The following is a 20724-nucleotide window of genomic DNA, read 5'->3' as shown; positions in this document are numbered from 1 at the left end:
TCTGCAGTGCATTTTAATACTAAAAATTTAGAGGATCAAACACACCATGAACCATCAGACAGTGCATTGTGTACAAAGGAATGAGCTGACAGGTTTTACTGCTATCTTTTGGGGTGATCATTTGAGGAAAATGTTGCATGTCTGGTTTTGCCCACTTCATCCTGAGTCTTACTGCTTCCCCCACCTCCCACTCTCAAGAAAGAACATATTTGCTACTCAACTATTCCTCTGTTGCTTCAGGAGTTATGATGCTGCACTGCTGAGAGGCAACACTGTACTCAAGGATGAGTCTCTTGTTTAAAGAAAACAAAACAAACAGAAGCCATCAACCCTGTGCTTTCAAATTTATTTATAAATATGGTGTAAAAATATTTTCCCATGTAGTCTTGCTGTCTCAGCATAACTCTGCTCTGTGTGTGACACGCAAGTAGGCTGAGATTTTGTTTCTACAGGACTGCTGTTTATTACTAACATCAGCAGAAAGCCTGATGTGGTTTTAGCCAGAACCTCCTCCATTCCACTTATATTCTCTCTGCATCACCTCCTACCTTGAGCTCATAGTTTCAGATGTATTGCAGAGGCCTTGGTTAAAATACTGATAGTTAACCTCAAATCAAAATAGGGTTTGCTTTGGGCCATGAGGGCAGAGACTGAATGTATCCAGAGTCACTCTAATCCTTTCCAGAGGTGGCTTTGGAACATGATACAGTAGAGACTATAGTATCAAATGTAAAATATTGGGTGAGGTAGCAGAAATGGATGGACAATAGGTACAGTAGTGACTTTCAGTCACCAATGGGCTGAGGTTTCCTTTAGCTGTTTTTTGTTGGGTTTTTCTGAGGGTTGGTTGGTTGGTTTGGTTTTGGATTTTTGGGGGGAGTTGGGAGGATTTTTTGTTTGTATTGTTCTGTGTTTTTTGAAATGTGACCATTTATGTGTTTTCTTGTACTGATTACTCTTCAGAAATGGCTTTAATAAGAAGTAGTAAGGGGCTCTAGAATACAACTAATACAATTGTCTCAAATCTTCAGTTGACCTATATCTAATGGACTGCTGTTGAAACAGGAAAAAAAGCATTTGATGTATTTAATAGCTCAAAGTTAAATAGTTAAAATTTTTCTTGCAAAGTATGAGTGTTCTGAAGTACTTCAAAGCTTTAATCTTCTTGTCGAGGTTCACATTTTGGTGGTTGGTTTTAGAGACAGAAAAAAATTAATTCAGAGTGGTTGTCTATTCTTAATGTAATGTAGGATAACATTACACAAAGAATCCTGTCATTTTTCCAGGGGTCGCCTCTGTTTGATCTTATCAAGCAGTCAAAAGAACGAGAAGGCCAAACTGATCAGCCTGAACCCACTTCTACTCTCAATATGCCTCTCCAGCATAACCACACTGCTGCAGACCTGTAAGTGAATGCCTGAGGTCTAGGAAAATGTGAAGTTGATATCACCCTTAATATTCAAATCCACCTCTATTCTGTTTTCCTACTTCTTAGGCTTGGTACTTAAGTTTTGTTAAGCCATTTTATTTGCGGATATTTATTGTACATAAAAAATTAAATCAAATGCTGAAATATTTTTCCCAGCCCTATCAAATTTGTAATTGTAAACTGTTACATTACTTGCCTAGGAATAAATAAGTCCCTGTATCAGGTGTTGGGGATAACAGGTCACAATAGCAATTTGTTTCTTCTGAAGGAGGAGAGGGAAGAGTTCCTGCAAGTATTATTCATATAGAATTGTTCCTTCATCCTGTGATGTTAAATACTTAATATATCTTGAACCTCCAGCTATCTTTCTCCTGTGAAATCTCCTAAGAAGAAGGCATCTGGACCTCCTCTAAGTGCTACTTCCACTCCAGATGCTCAACCTGCTGTGATCCCCCAAACGCAGAAACCACAGAAATCTACCTCCCTCTCTTTGTTCTACAAAAAAGGTTTGTTCCTCCTGCATGTGCTGGCATTGCAAAGTTATCTCTTGTTTTGTATCTTTTTTGGGTTTTGACGCTCAGCATTTCCGAAAAGTTCATTGTAGAATATGTTGTGAACACCAGGCAAACCTCTGGAAGAAAGAGCAAAGTGGTGCCAGCAGGTGGTTACTGTGTACACTCTGCACTCCATGAGCTCAAACTGAAAATTTACCTGTCCTGGCTGTAAGAATATCCCTGTGGGCTCAGAGGGTTCTTCTGTCATAGTGTCCTTTTCCCAGCAGTGACCATAAAGAGATGTCATGTGAAGCTGAACAACTGGGCAGACATGGATGGTGCTTTCCCAGGCTTGATATTTGTCCAGCTAGGGGGGTTTCTGAACTTTTTGGGGTGTGTCTGCTTAGTAACTTTCAGCAGATTCATGTTCCAGGTGCTTATGCAGGCTCATTTTGAAGTGACACAGGCACATGTGTGCAGCATTGTTTGGTGTGGCTGCCATGTGTCCACTGTCTCTTGTGTGAAAATCTTTTCCATTTATTTTGATCCTGGCTTCTACTACCTTCACTTAATGTCTGGTAGTTTTTTTTGTTGGAGACAGTGAACAGTCCAGTGTGTCCCTCCTCCATTGCATTCCTTTTGTTTTGTATATTCCTGTTACTACAACTTCAGTTTATTTTTCTTTGTTTCTGAAGTGTATCTACTGGCCTATCGTCGACTCCATACCCTATTCCTTCACCTTCTCTCTGAACATCCTGACCTGGAACCCTTGATCTGGACCCTGTTCCAGCACACACTGCAAAACGAGTATGAGCTAATGAGAGACAGGCACCTGGACCAGGTAACATGGACAAAAATGTTTTAAAAAGCTTAAAAAGACTCTCCGGAACAAAATGTCCCTTTTACATTCTTTAGCCATTAGAAATTGTACTCTGAGGTTTTTATTAATCTACTGATCATTGAAAGGAGGACTTAGTTTAGACTGAAGTATGTCATCTCAGTTTTTTAAGCACTGGCAATTACTTAATATGGCACCTTCAAATACCGTTTTCAGCTATTTTCAAAATAATGAAGACAGACTGCTATTTCTAGTAATCTGCATAAAAATATAGTGATTTTCTCTGGGAAGACAACATGTGTAACTGATAAATTTTTTGTTATTCTACACTAAAATTGCAGCATGTGGTATGAGTTTGAGAAGGTAGTATCAGCTCCAGTTAGTTGTTTGTCACATAGAAATGGAGGTAGCATTATGTTATGTTCTGTAAGTTCTTTCTAGGTTGAGTTGTCTGCAAGTTTATAGAGCACAATCAGTAATAGAAAGCTATTTCTTAAGTTGAAATGAAGAAGCTGAATTAATTTTCTGCATTTTCAGTTATCTTGTCTTGTTTCTTTAATAGATCATGATGTGTTCTATGTATGGCATATGCAAAGTAAAGAATGTAGATCTCCGATTTAAAATAATAGTTTCAGCATACAAGGAGCTTTGCAACACAAATCAAGAGGTATGGAAGTTCTTAAATGTTATTCCTCCCTAAAAGTCTTAAAACTAATTATTTTCCCCTGAAATCAAAAGCAAGTACATTTGAACATACAAAAGAAAACTTCTGCTTCACTACATCTTCATTTGTGGAGGAGAAAACTGACTCTAATACTAAATATCTCCTTTAAACATCTTGCATAAATACTTTGGTAACTCTCGTCAGAAAACAAATTTCATTCCATCTTTTGAGAGATACTAAATATTGATTTATCATTCTATTTGGAGTTTAAATGAAAAATTTATGTCTAGAGTTAACAGGATTTTTCAAAAGCAACACAAGTTCCTATATGAGTTGTCTAACTTCCACGGAGCATTAAGGGAAGAGAAACAGATGACTTTCCACAGAAGCTTTCAACAGAAACATTGATACCAAATAGAGATATATGGCTCTGTATCAAACAGATGTGTATGTATTAAAGTTTCAGGCTTAATTCTAACATGAAGAAGTTCCTTTCTTCACAGGAGCTTTAATGTACTGAAATTTTGCACAGCACAGTAATGAAATCAATAGAAAAACCCTCACCAGTTAATGGAACTGTAGCATCCTCTCAGTAGCAGAATTTCTCAGTGTATTTGTGGATCTTGGCTAAACTCCAGACTTTTGTCTCCAAGCCTATAGAACTATTTTATCCCCATCAGGTCAGTAATGAGTTTTTTAGCCTTCCAAGGCATGCACAGTAGTCTAGACTTTTTGACACGTATGTGTGAAAACAAATCATTCTTAAATTTGGAAAATGTTAGAACTGTGTTCACACCAAGGGGCTGTGCCAGTTAATGAAGTAGGTGCTTGTAGTGGTGTTCAAATACATTTGGAAAAATCCCCAACAGTTCAGAGATGTTACAATGGCTTGCATACAACCCATGTACCATCCAGCTCTTAATCTTAGACAGACTTTGAGTGACTTCATGAGTTTGTCAAATGTAAATTTTCATTCCTTTAATTTTTTTTAATCTGTATACAATTTTCTCACCTTATGCAGACTTTCAAACGTGTTCTTATCCGGGAAGAACAATATGACTCCATCATAGTCTTTTACAACTTAGTGTTTATGCAGAGGCTGAAAACAAACATTTTGCAGTATGCTTCCAGCAGGGTAAGCCATTAGCTCTGTTCATTATTCAATAGACTAGAAATTTGCAGGCAAGAAAACCTTATGATTATTTTGTTATTTTTATAGCCTCCCACTCTGTCACCTATCCCACACATTCCTCGCAGTCCTTACCAGTTTTCCAACTCTCCTCGGCGTGTCCCTGCTGGCAATAACATCTACATCTCACCTCTGAAGAGCCCATACAAATTCTCTGATGGGTTTCAGTCACCCACAAAGATGACTCCAAGGTCTAGGTACGTTGTTAACAAGCATTTCTTTGACTGAATTTAAGGTATTCGGGGGATTTTAATTGGAAGCAAATTGGAAAACTGCACAGTCTAGTTTCTCAGTAGTCTGTCGCTATGATATAATTTCTGGTTAATACTTTTTGTCCTGTATTTGGAATCTTTATTCATTATTCAGTGCTTTTCTGTTGTGCTGAAGGAGGTTTTTTGTTGGGTTTTTTTCTCTTTTTTTTTTTACCTCCCACCAAAGAGAGGAGTTTCCTGACCTGGTTGCTTAAATGTTGTTGGCTATGACCCTGCATGAGACTGCTGAAAGACACAGATGAGCTTTGTAAGCTTCTTTAAAGGGAAAATACTTTTTTGCAACAACAAAAAAAAGGCTTTTTAGCTGGCTGAACAGAACATTTAAAACTGTTGGTTGCTAGTTCTTAGCAGATGAGGATGAGAGTAAATATACAGGTTCCAGTGGCTTTTCAAGTGAGGATCAAGTGAGTCACACTGCACAAAAGTTTAAATGTTACTTTGTATTTTTGGTTAAAGTTCTGCATGACTTTGATTAGCAAACACCTAAAGGTAGAGATGAGAGGATGATTGTCTGGGTACCCAGCACTGAAGGGTCTTTCTGCTGATACAGGACAGACTATGGGGGCCTCTGATTCTTTCAAGCCACAATTTCATTTCTGTCTGTGTGATTCAGTTCATTTGGTGATTCATCATTCACTGGCTCAAAGAGAAATGTCTCAACACAGTAATACGGATTTGCACTGTTAATGCAGAGAGGGAGAGAGGAAGAGACCTTGTTAATGCCTTGTGCTAACCTGTGCAGATTAGTCGATGCTTCTGTCATTGCTAAATGTAGCTTAAACTTCTCTTCTTCATTTGGCAGAATTTTGGTGTCAATTGGAGAATCATTTGGGGTGAGTTTTAACATCTTTGATGTCTGGTCTTAAATGCATGTAACTTATGGAGAAATGGGATAGCCTGATCACATCTCTAGAGCAGACCAATGAAGTATCTGATTTAATACAGTAATTATAGGGAAGTTCTGTTAAGTCCTTTCAAATATCCAGACTTCACCTTCAAAATATGTTGCATTTTATTTTAGTTGCTTTGGCACAAGATAAGGGTTCTTAAAACTCCAGAGTTTTAGAACTCCTCATTTTTTGTGGATAATCTGGAAAGTTGGAGTGGTTTCAGATTTATTGGCAATTCTTTCCTATTTTCTTGTCGCTTCAGACTTCTGAAAAGTTTCAAAAAATAAACCAGATGCTGTGCAACAGTGAGGGCCAGCTGAAGCGCAGTGCAGAAGTTGGTGCTGCTGCCCCAAAGCCACTGAAGAGGCTGCGCTTCGATATAGAGGGGCAAGACGAGGCAGATGGAAGGTGAGAGATTGTCCTGGACTTTACAGAGATCTTGCACATATTGGGTTCTTGGGGCCTTCATCCTAACTTCTTCCTGATATCCCATTTTATGTTAATGCACGAGCTTTAGCAGCTGTATCAAATGGGAGATGGAAGCTCCTCCATTACATGCTTTGATGTCAGAAGCGAGTCCCCTTGGTTTAAAGTTTAGGTTATGAAAGTAAAAAGTTATTTTTATTAACTTAACCTTATGCTTTCTTTCTGCAGCAAACATCTACCCCAGGAATCCAAGTTCCAACAAAAGCTTGCGGAAATGAGTGAGTATTACTTTTCTCATTATCTGCACAGCACTGAGTGCCTTGGATAAAACTGTTTTATCCAAGGTTGGGCTGACTCAGATGAAAACATTGCTCAACACTGATGTAATTTGGGTAGCTTGCTTAGCTTTTGTACTTGCTGCAATTAATCTTGAAAATTCAGATTACAAAATGGAAATTTAATGTACACAGGAAAACCATATGTAGGTTTTTTGTTGCTTTGCTTTTATAGGAGAATGTCTGAGACTGCTTTTTCTTGTACTGTGGGTCAGCATTTCTTTCAGATCTTATGGGATCACTTTTCTGTTTTGAAATGAAACTCAAATCTAGCTCATGAAAAGTAAAACAGCCCCAACCCCACATCTAAGTTGTATTTTCCACTCATGAGAAGGAGCACGCTTGGCCTGGCCAGGCATTCTCACTCTGAGAATCTGAGCTCTGCAGCTGAGCAGATTTACCCATTAAAAACTTTTACATTCCTCATCAAGATAGATATGAGTGTGGATCCAGGCACTTCTCCTTTATTTTAAGGCAGGAGGAAAATGTTGGTGTTTCCTTGTGGCAGAGGTTAAGAAGGAGAGCTCTGTCTCCTGTCCAGTGGTGTTGGTGTGTGCCACTGAGAGGAAAAGGCATTCCTGGGCAGGCTCTCTCTGGGATGTGGGCACTGCTCAGCCCACAGCCTGTGCCTGGCTGCAGGGTGAGATTCCTGATGTGACACAGACCATCTGCCTGCCTGGGGGATGGAAATGGACACAGTGAGGGGACAGAGACAATGAGAATTGGAGTGAACAGGTGGAAAGAATTTCCTAAGATCTGTAAGATTGAGCAAGAATGGCTGAAACAACGCAAAATTAGATGTTCATCCTATAATGAGGGATTCTGTTTGTTTACAATAATGTACTTGTATTCCTTGTGTTATTACAAATTTCTCTAATCATCAGTCCAAAGTAATTGTGAAGACAGCATTCCATTATTTTTGTTCGTTGGGTTTTCTTGTAGCATCTACTCGAACAAGAATGCAAAAGCAGAAGCTGAATGATGGAAATGATACCTCAGCCAGTGAAGAAAAGTGAGATTCTTCTCAGGACCAGGGGCTGCACTGCCGGCCCTCTTAAGATTGTTTTTGTTTTACAGCCTTCATTAATAGAGTTGCTTCTTTAGTTGCTTTTTATTCCAAACTGCTAGTTGAAAGCATTTGTACTTTTTAAATTGTTAAATGTTTTCCATGATACTTTGCCTTATGATGTAGCATATATACAATTTAAGCCACTGAATTTAATTTATATATTTTTTGAGGATTTTTAAGAAGTCTTGGAAAGTGTCTGAATTTCCTGTTGCAGCATTACTGATTTAAGCCAATTCAGTCTTGTTGGATTGATTTTTTTTTATGTCTAAAGATAAAATATTAGCTAGAATGATTTGAAATGCACTAATTTTGTTTCTTAGATTCGATTTTTAGATTTTCATTACTTGCAAATTTTGAAAATGGTGGGCCAATTAGTGCAAAGATTTCTGTCTCTGTTCATAATTAGCACATCAAATTCCCATTAAATTAAACTGGACGGCAGCTGGGGGCCTTGCAGAGAAGGGGCCTTGCCTCAGGAGTACAACCTGAATTCAAAGTGAACTCATTTTGTAGCCTTACTACTGAAACCAACACTTTTGTAGCATTTTGTAGTTTTGCTTCCCCAGCTCTCACCCCAGTGTCATTTTGGAGGGCAGTGACACTGTCCCTCAGTTTGAATTTCATGGAGTATGAATCCCATAGAGATTCATCCCAGAATCCCACACTGAATCTTTCCAGAAGCTGAAGCTTCTTCCATATGCAGAGTAATTGATGTGCCCTTTCTTATCTTGGGAAATCTCAAGTATTAAAAGGGGAAAAAACCAAACCAAAACAACAAACCTAAACCATACCTGGTACACATGAGATTTCAAAATTCTAATGATGTAGAATTTTCTTGATTTCTTCAAATTTTCATCCAATTGTTGCCAAGCCAAACAGCTTGAGAAATAGCTGTAAACTGAGTGTCTCCAGTAGGGTTCCAGGTAGGAGCAGCCTGGTCTCTGAAAGTACAGGGCCTCTCCCTTTGGCCTTACTGCAGCATCTGCAAAAACCTGAACGTGGTGAACCCACGTTGGGAAAATCCATCTGCCTTCACTTTATTGAAAAGGCAGTTAATTGGGCAGCTTGTCAACAGTTGCAACCAGCGAAAAACCCAAACAAAACCATCCAATACTTTTTTCATCTTTTGTATTTGTAAGTTACTGAATCAGATACTGGAACTTTTCTTGCAGCAACAAAGTTTTGTTAAAATAGCCAATTAACAGAAGCACATGTTTTATTTCCAGTGGATTAAAATATAAGAAAATAAATTGTTTTGCTTTAAAATTACCAATTTTAATGAAATTTAGCTTTTGCAGCTACTTAAATTAAGAACAGGTACAGTAGAAAAGCATGCTATTCATGACACCAGTGTTTTAAACCAGTGTCTTCCAGGTAGCTTATTAACAGATTGTTTAGCTGATCCTAGAGTACTTACAGTAGAAAGCTTTTTAAAGATCCATTCTTGTGTTGATTCAAAGCTAACCCTAGAACTACTAAAAATTCTAATAGCAGCAAAAACTGTAAATTAATTTTTAAATAATATTGAGGGGGTTTTTAGACTCCATATGGCTTCAACTTTCTTACTGTAAAATGCACAGAACTTTCCAGAGTATCTTACATTTATTTTCTCACTTTTTGCAGTTTTACAGACAGGATATATGTTAACATTGGGGTGCACTGACTGTAAGCTCTGTTAGAGCAGTCCTTTGGCTACAGGGATGATACAGAGTCCAGTATCTAAACAGATTCATTCTTTCTTTACTGTGACAATGTATTTTTTTTTATTCAGACTGAAGGCTTTGCATCAAATATACAATATTATTTTATACAACTAATCAGTTTCTCGCCTTTCAAGATAAATAAAATAGCTTTTAAAGGATTTATAGTCAGTGATTTTCTTATATTAGGTGATTTCATATGGTACTGATCCAAATAAATGTGTATTGAAACGACTGGCTTTTTTTTAAGATATGGAAATCTTACTGTGTTTGACAGTGCTTTTCTTAGAGTAAGACCTTGCTGTACTAAAAATGGCCTGGAATACTGAAACTGTTCCAGGAAAAAAGAAAATTTGGAATCACAGCAGAAGCTGGGCACAAAATGTGATGGCCATTTTAGATGCTTAATACCAAGCATCAATTTCTGTGGAAAGCTGAAGCCCTGGCTGTAAGAGGAGGTCAGGTGAGTTGCATCCATCCAAGGCCCCTTTTCTGTCCATTGGTGCTTAAGGTAATTGAATCTATTGGCTTGGCTGTGTAGCCATGTGAAGGTGGATGAGCTGTCTCCCAGCCTCTCCCTTTGATGTTTTATACCTTAATCTCTTCCTGCTGTCCAGTGTTTCCAAATGCTCTTTGTTCTTATGGCAGCTTTTCTCTTCCTCCCTGCCTTTGGACTTGCAAGTGAAGAGTTTTGTGCTTAGACACTGCTCGTGCAGAGGGGCTGTAATAAACAGCATGTTCCTCACAGGTACCACAACAGCCACAGGGAATGTGGAAGTGCACATTTTCAGGCACAGGAGTGGAGTGGCTGCAGGAAGACACCTGTATCAAATTATGATTTGATAAAAATGAAGATTATGGCTGTGTGATAACAGCACACATTACAAGCTGAAATATTTTAAAATGTAACAAGCTGGTCATAATATACATTTGCTTAAGAAGCAATGATTGGTGTTCTGAGGGCCATTTTATTAATCATAGTTTATTAAGTCACCAGGGCATTGATTTCTTTGAACGGTGGAAATACACTTTAAGAAATTCTCCAGCTTACAGATGTGTTATCTGGTGACAGTGATTTCCTGAAGAACACAAATAGCCTTCAAGGTACCTCTGTGAAATATTACCTGGTTTACATTTTTTCCCCCCCCCACACAGTTCAGTCTACAAGCATCATACTTTCTTCATTTTTACTGAAAAGAAAGGAAAAAAATCCCACTCAAACTGTTTTAAATATTATGGCATTTTTATTAATGGCAAGTTTGTATAGAAACAAAAAAACCATTTATGTTCAGGGTGTAAACTTTCTACATCATTGGGTGGTGGCCAATGAATCCTGCCTCTATTGGGGCAAATAAATGCTTTGTTTTACAAGGAAAGTCTATGGAAAGTGTTGGGGTTATATAAAAACAGCAGTTTACATAGTTACCAAGCATTGTAACAAAACTCTACAGCTAGGTGAGTACTAGATGACAATGCAGTGCTGGCTTTTAGCTTCAGTAATTTAGGAAAACCTTCAAATGACCCTACCCCTGTAATTTCTTTTTCTTTCCATACTCCTTTCTGGAAAGTAGAACATTGTTCTTTATTTAAACCCCAGACACAGTTTCTGCTTGACCAGATTTTTGCTTTTTAATAAATACCTTTTGTCTGTGGTATTCTAAAACAGAACAGTACTTTATTAAGTATTTAACCTGCAAGATCCACAAACACAAGGTTGTTGCAGACTATTTCTCAACAGTAAAACACATCCCTAATTTCTTCTAAAATTTCCCATGTTTGGGTTTCAAGCATATTTACATCCATGCACCCACATTTAACCACCTAAGCCAGTAGGAGTGTTTTTTTTCAACACATGCAATGAAGATTAACAAATTTAAAAAATAAATGTTTCTATGAATGTAACACTATCACATCCAGGTCAGATGATACAGAATAAAAGCCAGTGCTGACACATTGAACCTTTAGAATCATCCTCATTCAGTCCAGAGATGCTTTTTATCAAAATTATAGGCTTTGTCAGTTATTCTGAAATTGCAAGTTGGCTTTAATGTGTACGGTTGGTTGGAAATAATGAGCAGGAAGGAAGTAAATTGGAAAAAAAAGACATTTGGTTCTATTAAGCCAAAAATGTCTTGTTGCAAGCAGCATGCCATTTCAGCTGCAATCTCTGCTGAACTACTGTTATGAAATTGAGCTAATGGAGGAGAGTGGTGCCCCTCTCCAGTGCTATCATTTCATGCAGTAGTGTCCCCAGAGAGCCAGAGAAAGCTTCTGATCAGATGTTGAGGCAAAAACCCCTCATCATTTCACATTTATATTTTTTTGTTTGATTCTTCTGAGTAAAACAACAGAAAAGTGTGGAGAGATTTTTCATAATACACACCTTAGGAAAGCTGGAGTGATCACAGACAACCCAGTACCAGGATGGAGGTGCCCAGCTGGTTCCATTTCCCAGTGAGACTGGATCTGTGCCAGTGTGATGCTCTGGGGCAGGTGGGACAGTGTCAGCTGCTGCCCCAAGGCTGGGATGTGGTTGTACAGCCTCATTCTGTGCACTGCTACCTTTAAGGAAGTGCTGCCAGGCAGATCTGGCATCTTAGGCTTAACAGGGATAAGCAGCCTTGGCTTACATAGAATCCCTTGTGTCTATGCTTTGGTATGATCAGTGCTGGGCTAGAGCACACAGGGTTGGCAGTAAAGTTGTGCCCTAGCATGACACTGTTTCAGTCTGCAGTAACCTCTGCCTGTGTGCTAGTGTCAAGTGCTTCTCAGCACAAATTTACAAAACTGATCTCCTCCCCCAGCAAAGATGTGTTTTTGATGAATCTGCATTAGGTATTGGAAAGGTTTTGACCACTTCTGTTTGAATACAAAACACTGACACAGCTGCTAAGAACGGACTTAACGCTGCTGGAGGAAGTTGTACTCATTGCTGAGGGGGTGGCAGAATGTGCTTGTAAGCAGTAGATGACCCAATATCTTTCTAGTGAGAATCTGAGGCAAATATTTGAAACACAAGTAAATATTTACCACAGCATTTTCTAAAATACTTGCTCATCACCCTCTTCCTAAGTAAATTCTGCTACTTCCCTTCTTCACCTTTCCACCCACATGCACAGGGCCTGAGGTGAAGAGGGTACTACTCACTACTCCTTTTCTGAATATGTGCTGCTCTTCTCCCTCCTATTCTTCCTCAAAGAACAGGATTGTTTGAGAAATGAGCCTTCAATATAGTAAAGAACAGATTTTTCCACCTTAGACATGAGAATGTGATAATTTAAGGGAATTAAGTGCTTAGAAACCACATCTGAGGATTAGAAAAGATCATTAAGGATGCTGTGGCACAGCAGGGACCTGCAGGAAGGCTGCATGACTACTATTATATAATTATATTAGTGTACTGATCTAGCTTTTTGTCTTCCCTAATCGTAAAATACTACAAAAGGCACTTGAAGTCATTTCACTCAGTCAAAATCTTAAATTCTCAGGGTTAATTGACAATTACCTGTTAGAAAATTCAAGTAAATGCTCCATGAGCTCCACATCTTGTGTAATAGGGCAAACCTTCCTCTGTGCAGCACTGGGTGGGCTTCTCACCTTAACTCACTTCAGCCATCTAGGAATGAAGCATCTATTCTGCCTTAGCCACTGAGGATCAGTGCTGGGAGAGAGGCGTGTCCAGAGGGCAGCTTCTCTCTCCTGAACAGCCCTGAAAGGGAAGTGCTGTGGTCACCTCTCTGCTCTGACCACAGGAGGATCTGAAATGCCACATTTGGACAAGATACCTTTATCACCAACTGGAATGTTATGTCAGTTCACTCGTACATTTTAATTAATTTGAAGTTACCACTTCAAAATCACCTTTTTCTCAATTTTTCTGAAGTTGATCTGTCTGAGGAGAGACAGTAACACAGGAATAAATAAGCCTCAAGCAGATTTCCTTTTCTTGACATCTTGTTTGGGTTTGTAACTAGGTGGTTTTCTTAGCAGTAAAACTCACAGCATGACAATGCACATCCATACTTGGTGAGTGCTTCCATTGGGGTGCCAGGGACCATGCCCGGTGTAATGGAAAGGGAGATCCTTTTCATTCTGGCTAAATAATAAGATGTGTTGGTAACTCAGAACTCTAATATCCTACTGAAGCTCCTCATAAATAAACACCTAGTGAGACATACCCTCCTACAAATCAGAAAGCCTCTCATCCTAAAGAACTTATGTTATTTTTTCATATGTCCAGAAAAACAAGTTTATACCTTCACTGGATTATAAAAAGAAGCCACTATGGCATATTAACGGAGTTTTGAGACAAAAATACACTATGAAAGTTTTAGCAGCAAACAGGTCACTGTCCCATAAAATCCAAACATAGACTGTTTAAAATAAAAAAGACAGACTAGATAATGAGAAGCTTAGTTTGCTTGACTTTGAGTGGGAAAGGGTAGTTAGTTACTACATCAGATTTTTTGTGTTAAGTTCTGGCTGTTGGCAATGAACAATCACCACACATCTACACTGCAGCCATCCTTACAACAAAACCTACATGTTAGTGGACTTCTAAACACTCCCCAAGCTGATGGACACTGAGACTTTCCTTCCAAACCATTGCACATTCTGACCACGGAGAAGTTCTCCAAAGGAAAATTATTTCCAGAAGGGAAGAGGACGTGCTCTTCAGCTTGGTAGTAGTCAGACTCAATTTCGGAATGCTCCCACTCTGCTGGCTTTGCTAATGAAGTTTTTCAGGAGGTCATGGTCCATGTCTGCAAAGCCTTGAGTTTGTGTAACAACAGTCAAATGGTTTATGCAAAACCTGAAGCAAAATTCTTCCAAGTCCTAGAAAAAAATTTAAATAATTTGTAATATGAATGACTGATAAAATTACTAACATTATTATTTTGTTTCAAATTGCTCATCTAATTAGCAGATGATATACCAGATTGTTCCCATTATCAATCCCTTTTCTGATCCTTTTGATGAGATCACAAATGATAGAATGAAATTTGTTCATACAAACTATTAAATAAACCCACTTTGAGAAAATAGGAGTAGCCACCTAAATCAACTCTAGAATTCCATCACATGCACTAGAATTTATTACACATTCATTAGAAAAGTTACCAACAAGTGAAACCATCAAATGGCCCCAAACAGAACTACTAGAGCATCAATAACTCTTTTCTTGTCTTCCCTGCACTGCACTCAGTAGTGGTCCTGCGAAAAACAGCAGATATGCTAGTCATGCTGGAAATAAAAGACCGTGACACCTTTAGTTTCAGCAGACTTTTGAAATGGTACTGTCAGAACCTGAGCTGCCTTACAGTTGATGGGTGAACTTTTATGCTAGTTAAAATTATCAGCAGCTAATTTTTCTGGTGCTGGTATGAAGAAAACCACAGATTATAGAGAATCCTGGTCACTCATTTTACAGTTTCAAAAACTACTGTCTTTTTTATTCAGTTTTATAGAAGATGATTAGGCTAAATTTTGGATACAGTTTATATGAAAAAATATGCTTTAAAATAGCCTGTAGCAGAAACTCTTCGTATTTTCTGAGAATAAGAGAAATTATTTTCACACATCTTAAATCCCAACAGATGCATACAGTAATCAAGTCAGTCTTCATTTAATTTACAATGTGAATGGCATGTCACACACCACTATAATCTTTCATTTGCAACGTTCACATTTAGCGAAAAAAAAAGAATTCTATCTTTTCAAACTTCCAAAATATGAGGCCTCTTTCATAATCCTTCTTTTGGCAGTTTTCTACTGAAGTCCTGACACACTGCACATGGTTCTCAAACTAGGAGTTACTATATTAATGTAGTACACTAGAAGATCCTGGTTTATTCCCCAATTCCTTAGACAGAGGGCACCCCCATGTCTTTGATAAAGAAATCTTTGTTGCACTTCTATTTCCATCCCTTTCTGAGCTGTGGGTGTAGGGAGGAGGGCAACAATACATTCCTGAGTTTGACACAAGCTGCAGCCAGGGCAGGGGAACCCATTTATGATCTGACAACTGTGTTGAACTGTTACATGTTTTGAACTCTGAATCATAGAAGGAAGAGGAGGATAACATGTATTTAGTTACCCAGCCAATCCCTTTTATTGTGTCTCAAGTGTTATGAACTCTGGTACTTTGTCCAGGCTAGTTTTACTACATCACAACGCACTTAAACATATCTTTAACTACTCCACCTGATACAGACCAATCAAAATACTTCTGCTTTGAAGATGTTCAAAAATGTTGAAAATCTTGTAAGAGGAAAAAATACAGAATAAAATTTTAATGAAAAATCTGCTGTTAAAAGAACCAAACCATTGGGTCATGCCTTCCTGTAGAGATTTCCCTGCTATGCTGAGCTTGTATCAGCCCAGCCCAGCTTTACACTGAAAGCACAACTCCTCTTTGCACCAGCCATATTTGCCCTCTGTTTCTGATACCTGGGGTACAAATACCTTGTAACTGACAGCTTGTGATCTTACCACCTACTAACCTCTTGTTATCCCCTGTTGATGCACAGAACTCACTGACATCCAGCCTCCTTTTTGCAACTCCTACCCAAATTCATCTCCTGTAGTTTGCCATCTCCATGCAGCACTGACTGCTGCAACATTTTTAACTCAGTGTTTGTTTCAGTCTCTTTTTTTCTACTTGCCTCCCATACCCGAAAGGTATTTATAGCAATGTCCCCCACATCTAAAATACACAAGCAGACTTTTTGAATAATAAAACCCACCACTACTTCCACAATCATCATAGCACTAAGAAGATGAGAAAAGGAAGATATCTTTGAAAGTATTTGTTTACCAAAAAAACATGGATAACAGGTTGAGTGCTAGTGACTCATTCCAGAATCAAAGGCAAACCAGATAACAGGAAATGGGGGGAGTATTAGCAATAGGTTATTTGTTGTATGTCAGCATAACTCATTGTAAACAGTACTGCAAAAGTGGATTTTTTTATAAAAGCACAAGTGTAAATATGCAGGGACTTTACAGGTAACTTCTCCCACTGCCTGTAAAAGTCAGCACCAGAATGACTGTACCAGTCACTGGCAGACAAAATGATCAGGTGAAGAACTCGGGGAGTGAAAGGGCAAAATCCAAAGGCAGAGATGTAAATGGCAGTGAGAAATTTGCGTGCCATGCCCTGCCATGCCACATGACAAGGAAGGAAGCACATTAAGAACCCTGACTCACAGAGGCAAGTAAAAAAGGGCAGGAAGAAAACACTAAACTGGGGTTTTTTTAGTTTTTATTTTGCAGCTTAAAAATGGGAAAACAAACATTTGTTAAGCCAGAAAGGGAAATTACAGTAATCATATCTCATCAGCTAAATACAGTCATGTTTACTTCATTTCTCAGAAAACAACTGTTTATCTGAAGAGAAGTTCTTACCTGAGCTTCGTACTTGACAGCTGCAGAAAGAAGAGCAATGGCATTCTCTTCACAAATGCCTTGTTTGATCGTTTGCTGGCAAAGCTTTTTCAGTCTGTTTTCTCTATACAGTGTTGCCAAATCTAGCAGCCCTGTGAAAATTTATACAGCTTTGACTATTCTGGTGCAAAATATATTAGTGTCTCTTCAAATTATCAATTACCCTTTTGTTTTAGGCTGAATTAATCAAAGGCTTGCTCTGTTTTTTTTCCCTAGATGATGTGTGCATTTTTTAAGGTCCCCTACAGACCTATCAAAAAAGGAACCATTTTATTACTATGCAAGTGTTCTGTTCTCTTGTTCTCATTCTAGACATCAATTACTGACTTGCATCCTCTTAAATTCATGCAGGGAAGAGCTCCCTTTTAATTCAGGATCAAAAATCGCTACAGCTACTCAAACAAGTAAAGTTTCAGGATGGCATTAGTGCTTTTCTAAATAAAAGAAAGTTCTTAATAAAAGACACAATGAATTCTTTCTAAAAACTTTTCACCTTTGATCTCATTGCATGCCCACCACTCATTCTCCTTGGGCATGTTTCCTTTGCTACTGCAACCTTTCTTCCTGACACCTGCCAAACTCAAGGTTTAAGTGCTAATGAAACTAAAACTAACAAGCCCTGCTTTCCTTACTCTATAATGACACATAGATTCAACCTCTCAAAAACAATAATCTGGAGTAATTTCCATTTGTGGCAAATACCTATTGCATCTTCAGGAGGGAGCCTAATGTTGTCTGTATACAGATATTCCAGGAAGGCTCGGTAAACAGGGTAAGAAAATTCACTCATTTCTATAATTTCATCATCATTATTGAGTATGGAGCGGAAATGTTCACACCTACAAAACATGAACAAAGATTGTACACTGTAAAGAGTTAAGCTTGAAAGATGAGCTGCAGCAAGAAGTTGGTAAAAAAATTGATCAGTCCTAACAGACTAAATACACAAGCAGATGATTTCTTGCTTTGAACATGTTCATGTCTTTAAGCCTTATAAGCCTGATACATATAATTCAGAATTCTATTTGTTGTTAATATTTTATGGCAGGCTCCATTTCTACTTACAATATCTGCAAGGATTATCCATCTGGCTTTGATGCCATTTTCTTAAATACATTAACAATCAATTTTATTACCTGTCTCGTAGCAGAAAAAGTTTACAATTAACTTAGACATTTCTGAGATTTGACCCCGATTCTTATAGCATTTCCTAATGAAGAGGGAAAATATTAATAATTTTAGATATCATTTATTCCAATGGCAGAGTCCATACACAATTTAGTATTAATCATTACATTCAAGGATTAAATTACTGAAAGTGAAGACACTCTCAGTCAAATCTTCCATCACTTTTTTCTTACAAGTCTGAATACTTTTGTGACACAAAACAAGATACAAACAAGGACAAAGCACTGCCCTTGGCAGCTGTAATCTGCAACTTCCAGTTCACAGTAATTTACAATGCATCTAACTTACTATTCCCTAAAAAGCATCCTAACATGTACATTGTTTTCAAAATTTTTGTTGATAAAAATGAACATCTACATTTCTGATAACTTTTCCTATAACAACACAATCAAACGTGTACTTCTTTGTACTACACTAATTTGCAACTCTCCCACATCTGAATTTTCTCTTCTTTTACTCAAACTTTCCAGTAAAAAGTAGGATGGTTTCCTTTTAATGTCTCTGAGACAAAACAACAACATAAAGACAGTACCACTTAAATCCAAATTAAAAGGAATTATTTAAATAATGACTTAAGTTCTTAACATTTTACTGGTTATTGAAATAATTTTTTTATCTCAGTATTTTGGGGCTTTTAGTAAAATAATGGATCCCCTTGTCAAATTCACCAAGAAATGAGAGTCATTATCTAGCTTCTCCCACATCTTTTACCAGATTCTGGCACTGGGAGAGGCAGACAAAACCTCATTGTTTTGTTTCACAGAGCCCCATGCTGAGTAGTGACGACCAAGCTATCCATCCAGCCTGGATCAGACCTTGGGAATGGTCTGTGTCCCAATGGCACCACACAAAAGTCAGAGAGAAGGTGGCACACATTGATCCCTGAAAAATTAATAAGTAAGTGCAAAGAGAAATTGGTTAGCACACATCCTCCAGTCCGCAGAGTATCTTGGAGTGACTCATCCTTTGGAGTGTCTCTCTCCCTGTCACTATTCCCCAGCAGACACAGCCCAGATTCTCAGTTCTGGCTGGCTGAATGCAGAGCTGGCAAATCCCACTGGCACACTGCGATGTTTCTGTTGCTGCAGGCAGCGCTGGCCGTGGGCTGCTCCCACTGAGCCGGGTGTTCCCTGACATTGGTCCACCACTGCCAGCCAGAAACCACCAACAATGGGCTCCAGGTCAAGAACAGGAATAGAAAAAGATGGAAAAAAGTCCTCATGAGCAGTAAAGAAATGACTAAACAATGAAAAGAAACTTTTACCAGCACTGCTTTAATGACAATGCGCCAGAAGAGGCCAAATGTTGCAAAATATCTTTTTAAGTACTCTGATCCAGTTGCATCATGACAGTAAAGAAAATATTAATTTACAGACTGTGCCTGATGCTTTAGTATTCCTTCACAGTATTTTGGTAACACCATATATGTAAATCCATTTTAGAATTAGCCTTATTTCCTTCATAGAATGCCACATAATCTGAGAAAAGTAGAGCAAAAAAAAGGAAATAAGGGAAAGCTAAATATAGTCTGATTATCAGGAAAACAAACCTCAGGAACATTTTGGGCATAGACAAGATTTGGTATGGCACCTGATGGAGAACACATGGCATTCCAAATGAAGAGGGTGGACTACAGGCACGAGTGTAATGTACAAGCAATGAAGCCAGTAAAGGGAAAACAAAAAGTAACACAGATAATCAGAGTGATAAGAAGAGGGCAGAAAAAAACCCCTCGACAAAATATGGGCAGGCAAGAATTAACAGGGAATTTTAATTTTACACAGTAATATACAAGAAATGACTAACAGGACTCAGGAGCAAAAGTAGGAAGATGAAAGTGGTGATAAGCTGTGATAGCCAAGCATTTTGAGAAAAAAAATAGCAAAGAGAAAAACAATTATAACAATGAGGAGGATGAAGCAGAAGCAGTTGGCAAGGCAGAAGAGATACAAAGCAGTGTCTCTAGAATATCACAGGAGTAATCATATCAGCAGTAACAAATTACTCTCTCTGCATGTGAATAACAATGAGATCATTCTGTAGATCTGCTTATGTCAAATCTCACCATAAAGTGGTCTTTACTTGTAAAAAGTTTTAAAAACAGGGGAAAAAAGCCAGCTTAAAAGTCAAACTCTCTCATAAGAATGTTTAAAATATGTTGAACAAGGAATCTGTCATCAAAGGGGAAAAAAGATCATCTGGATAGCACCTACAGAAGTTGCTGAAACAACAGAAGGGTCCTGTGAAAGGAACAAGTGCCAAGAATAAACACAACCCCCTCAAATCATTCTGGTGGAGGAAACCAAGCATATAAAGGAGGAAAAAACAGATTCTAACTACTGAGAAAAGACAGCAGAAGGAAGTGAGCCTTTTCCTCGGCAGAAAAAGGTTATTGGAAATCAAGGTCAAGGCCATTTAGGAGCACAAAGGAGGATAAATGTCAGATGGAGGAAAGTGATGGAAAGGCAAGTAGTAGAGCAACATGTTTGTAATTACCAAGAGAGTAACAGTGAAGAACAGCAGATGAACCCCTGGCTTAGGGAAGAGGGAGTTTTTAAGTTTATACAATTTATAGGTTTGTTCCTTACCTAATTTTGAGAAGAACTTTATGGACATGAATGTATTTTCCATCCACCAGGAACTTCAGGTCTGCAGTTTCAGGGTTGTCAAATTCCTTCTTTAGTGACTGGGCTACTGTTAGGTGGTCATCAGGCTCTAGAATTAATAGGGGACTTACTAGAAAGTCATAAGCAATATAAATATCTCCCACTACAATATTCTGGG

At 38.3% G+C, this 20724-nt stretch overlaps 2 protein-coding genes across 3 annotated transcripts in view; one reads left to right on the top strand and one right to left on the bottom strand.

The window, feature by feature from the left end:
* Positions 1–9467, top strand: part of RB1 (RB transcriptional corepressor 1) — a 72261-nt gene extending 62794 nt beyond the window's left edge. Inside the window, exons 18-27 of the mRNA XM_014868816.2 lie at positions 1287–1405; positions 1790–1935; positions 2619–2764; positions 3324–3428; positions 4447–4560; positions 4645–4811; positions 5689–5719; positions 6039–6184; positions 6431–6480; positions 7480–9467. Of these exons, the coding sequence (XP_014724302.2) occupies positions 1287–1405; positions 1790–1935; positions 2619–2764; positions 3324–3428; positions 4447–4560; positions 4645–4811; positions 5689–5719; positions 6039–6184; positions 6431–6480; positions 7480–7553 (1098 nt within the window). The 3' untranslated portion in view covers positions 7554–9467. The remainder of the gene's footprint in view (positions 1–1286; positions 1406–1789; positions 1936–2618; positions 2765–3323; positions 3429–4446; positions 4561–4644; positions 4812–5688; positions 5720–6038; positions 6185–6430; positions 6481–7479) is intronic.
* A 1061-nt stretch (positions 9468–10528) lies between these two features.
* RCBTB2 (RCC1 and BTB domain containing protein 2) overlaps positions 10529–20724 on the bottom strand; it is a 43703-nt gene continuing 33507 nt past the window's right edge. For both annotated transcript variants that reach the window (XM_014868818.2, XM_014868817.2), the window contains exons 10-13: positions 20529–20655; positions 17455–17591; positions 16714–16844; positions 10529–14142 (exon numbers count right to left, since the gene is read on the bottom strand). In XM_014868818.2, the coding sequence (XP_014724304.1) occupies positions 14002–14142; positions 16714–16844; positions 17455–17591; positions 20529–20655 (536 nt within the window). In that variant the 3' untranslated portion in view covers positions 10529–14001. The remainder of the gene's footprint in view (positions 14143–16713; positions 16845–17454; positions 17592–20528; positions 20656–20724) is intronic.

Source organism: Sturnus vulgaris, chromosome 2 (genome assembly GCF_052056855.1).
Source record: "Sturnus vulgaris isolate bStuVul1 chromosome 2, bStuVul1.hap1, whole genome shotgun sequence".
In the NCBI taxonomy this organism is placed as follows: Eukaryota; Metazoa; Chordata; class Aves; order Passeriformes; family Sturnidae; genus Sturnus; species Sturnus vulgaris.
The sequence above is the reverse complement of the archived record's forward strand: the minus strand, read 5'-3'. Positions and strand labels throughout refer to the sequence as shown.